The following is a 3,855-nucleotide window of genomic DNA, read 5'->3' as shown; positions in this document are numbered from 1 at the left end:
CAAAAATATTAGTGGTTTTATGAAAATATTATCTTACTTCGACGGTTCAAGAATTCAGTGTCTGACAAAGGTAGCTAGCTCCCCTATAATTGTACGTACATTGACTTCAAATTAAGTCGCTGGATATCAAGTAGACTTTGAACTAGGAAGACGATTTTAGGCTATTTGTAAGTTAGTAAAATTTCTGTTTATGAAATGTGTTGGTAATAATTAATCGTAAATTGTAAATTATACTGTTGTTTATATATATATAAACATATTTGTGTCAAAGCAAAAACAGTGTGAATCAATCTTGTTGGCAAATAGCGTAAATTAAATAAAATATCGGCATATTTCTAAACACTAAATCCAGAATACATTTCAACTATTAAAAGTTGAAATATTTAACATGGCTTTGGATTATTTCAAATTCTCAATAGGTAACAAAATAAAATGTAAGAAATTTGGTACTTCTGAAATCTTTTCATCAAGCTTTTGAGTTTATACAAGTTAAGATCAAAATTTAATCTTAATTCAATGTAATGATAAGAATGCTGACTATCCAATGTGCAAAGTAATTTTAATTTTTAAAATACTTTTCTTTATCTGAAAATTTGTGTAATCTCTATCCTCCAAGATAATCATCAAATGTTTTTTTTGAATAAAACTTTGTATTTTATCAACCTTAACTCTATATGATGTTGGTCGATTCGACCAACTTTGTAACCATCATAAAAATTTGGAAATACATCTAAATTACCTCTTTTTTTTAGTTCTAGAATAACTGCAAATTGTAACAGGAAACCACAAATATTTATTCTAAATAGCTTAAATCTCATAGTAGTATACATCTACTTATATTTATTAATTTTTTGTTTTATTGACTTTTGAACCATGTCTGACTAAAAATACCCCGACACAACTTGAAAATCACATGGTACATGTTCAGGTCATGTTTATATCGAATAGCGTAATGCACAAACTGCTGGTGAACAGACCTCATGAAGATATTTTTCTTTTTAATTAATCTTACATAATAGGTTTCTGCTTTTTTACATTTTAGTTACTTTTATAATAATAAATAGTGAAAACAATTAAAAATAAAAAACCTTGTATTTAAATATAAAACTTTTTTTTTTCAGTAAAGCTTTATATATGTTATCTGTAATTTTCTCTACTGTAACATTTTACTTGATTCTCCAGGTTGTAGATAAGTAATCAAAGTATAATGAAAATAAAGGTTGCAAAGTGCAAACTGAAATATATAGTGTTGTTAGTATTGATCACAAAGTTTCACAGTACTTATGGTCAGAGTTTATACTTCTCACCTTTTCACACTTATTTTCTGTAGTTATTTGAATAGTATGGTCTATTCTTTTCAGTATGGACAACAAAGTTCCAAGTAAATCTCCTGAGAGTTTCTTCTAATCTTTTTATACCTATTTCCTATGCTTATTCTACTGTTAGCAGCTGAAATAGAAACCTGCTGAATATAAAACAATAAATCACCATTCCTGTTTAAGTGTTACAATACTTTGAGTACTTTGACTCTGTCAATATCAAATAAGCTTTTGTGGTACAATTTTCCAGAATTCTCTGTGCTCTGAAAACACAGTGGGGTAGGATTTATTAACTTGTTGACAGTATAATGGTTGCAATGAGAATTGTCTAAAGTATTATAAAATGTTTATGTTATGGCTTTGTAGAAAGTTCAGGCCAATCCAATAAACTTTATTTTGGTATTTCAGTGTTAATTATCATTTCAACAGGACCAATAAGCAGACATTTCCTACAGAATATTTTGCTATTTTTTTTATAGTTACTTTCAAATGAAGAAGTTAACGTATAATACTAAAATTTTAATTATAATCTACACTTTGATGGCAAACTTATTGACATACATTAATAAAATAGTAGTTCAATAAAATTTTGGATGTAAGTCTACAAATGTGATGACATGCCCTCTGTTCTCTACCCATAGCAAAACCTGTTTTGATAGGGTTAAACTGTATATGACATTGAGGTTTTCTTCATCTTGTACTGATTGAAGTAAATGTGATTATACATTAACTTTTGCAGGTTGAAGATAGAGGTTATTGGCTGAAGAATCTTTATGTACTTGTAATTATTTTTTCTGCTTTTCCATTACAAAATATGAGCTATGCAAATTATACCAAAATCTTTGTTACAGTCTGCTTATTTCACTGTTATACTTATAAGATGTATATTGTGGCATATTATATGTAAAAAGAATGATGGTCAGACATAATGGCTAGCCAGTGTGAGCTGTGACATAAAACAAATAATTAAATACTGATGGTCTTAGAGGAAATTGTATACAGTTTTTAGCATTTATTGACAATAATAATAACTTACAATTATGAAAGGTAATGTAAAAATTTTAGTAGCACTTGGTGAAATATGTGATTTATCTTCAGTTGTTTTGTATCTTTTGGTAAAAGTTTTATCTTTTTCAGGTTGCAAAAAGAAAGTTATCAGAAGTAAAAGTTGGTGCTAGTGTTATTGCAAAACATAAAAACGGCAGATATTATCCCAGTGAAATTGTTGACATTAGCACTCAATTATTCTATTCTGTGGACTTTGAAGATGGTTCATTTAGTGACAATCTTTATCCCAAAGATATTATAGTGAGTAAAGAGATGTTTTCTTTCATATGTTTGTTACTGTAATTCATTTTGGGTATTTACAACAAATGTAAAATTTAAGAAAAGCAGTTCTTGAAACATATTTGCAAGAATGTTTTATGTAAAGCCAATGAATAATTACTGGTTTAAAAAATTTGTTAATGCTGCTGTTTTCATATCTTGGAAGTGCTCAAAATATGCCATGAAAATAAATCACAAGTAAGCAATAAGAATTGCTTTAAGATAGCTTCAGAGAGAAATTTACAGTGAGTATTGTATAATTTTTAAGATTCATAGAAATATTAAAAAAAAAAGAATTTACTAATTCATTTTCCTCAATAGAGCCGAGACTGTGAAAATGATGGACCACCTGCCTTCAATGAGCATGTGAGAGTACATTGGAAGGATGGAGAGATTTACGATGCTGCCTACAAGGGATCCTCTTCCCATACCATATATACTGTAAGTACTATAAAAAAAAAAAAGCAATAAAAACTAGTGCTTTGTAATCATTCATTCATTTTGTTTTTAAAAATTGTATTGAAAAAATTTAAACATCATTATGTTGCAATTTACTCAAGTGTAGTTGTAAATTACTTTACTAGATTGATTGAAAAGTCCTACTCTTTTTGTGAACCCAGTTTGGACAAAGAGCTAATGTATTATATATAATGGAATATAACAGTAGTGAAAGTTTTGCATCTATTCAGAAATCTAGTTTAACATTTTGAGAATTATAAAGAAATTTGAATCTTACATTGTAATACTGTTGGATGTGTCTGGAACACTTCAGAAACTCTGGTAAAATAAGCCAAAGGACAAATTAAAAATGCTTTTAAGAGCTCAGAAGATCTGTGATAGGTGTAGCCTTGTGTATATATGGGAGCTAAGTTTTACTACAAATCATGAAACAATGCCTGATGCAGACTTGCAAAAATGAGATATTCAAGAGGAAGAAAAAAATTACCCCTTTCTGAAATGGGTGTCACTGCTATCCTCTGATTTTTTTCTATTTTCATAGTAAGAATACTTATCAAAATTGCATGAAATTTAGTACAAGTTTACTAAATAGTGTCTAGTTTTGGCTTAAAAAAACATTCATTCAGTGTATCATTTGATTTAGTATTTATATCATGTTTAGTTTGTGAAATTTCCAGTTTTCAAAAAAATTTAAAAAATACTTTCATATTGGAATTTAAGTTTTTCCTTTTTTATTGTTAATCAGAAAGTT

At 28.1% G+C, this 3,855-nt stretch overlaps 1 protein-coding gene across 1 annotated transcript in view; it reads left to right on the top strand.

Moving 5' to 3' along the window:
• The window catches only part of LOC106478374 (lysine-specific demethylase 4A-like), an 88,656-nt gene that overhangs the window by 66,876 nt on the left and 17,925 nt on the right, over positions 1-3,855 (top strand). Inside the window, exons 16-17 of the mRNA XM_022381968.1 lie at positions 2,457-2,627; positions 2,967-3,086. Of these exons, the coding sequence (XP_022237676.1) occupies positions 2,457-2,627; positions 2,967-3,086 (291 nt within the window). The remainder of the gene's footprint in view (positions 1-2,456; positions 2,628-2,966; positions 3,087-3,855) is intronic.

Source organism: Limulus polyphemus, unplaced genomic scaffold (assembly GCF_000517525.1).
Source record: "Limulus polyphemus unplaced genomic scaffold, Limulus_polyphemus-2.1.2 Scaffold205, whole genome shotgun sequence".
Lineage (NCBI taxonomy): Eukaryota > Metazoa > Arthropoda > Merostomata > Xiphosura > Limulidae > Limulus > Limulus polyphemus.
This window is presented reverse-complemented; position numbering and strand designations above follow the sequence as displayed.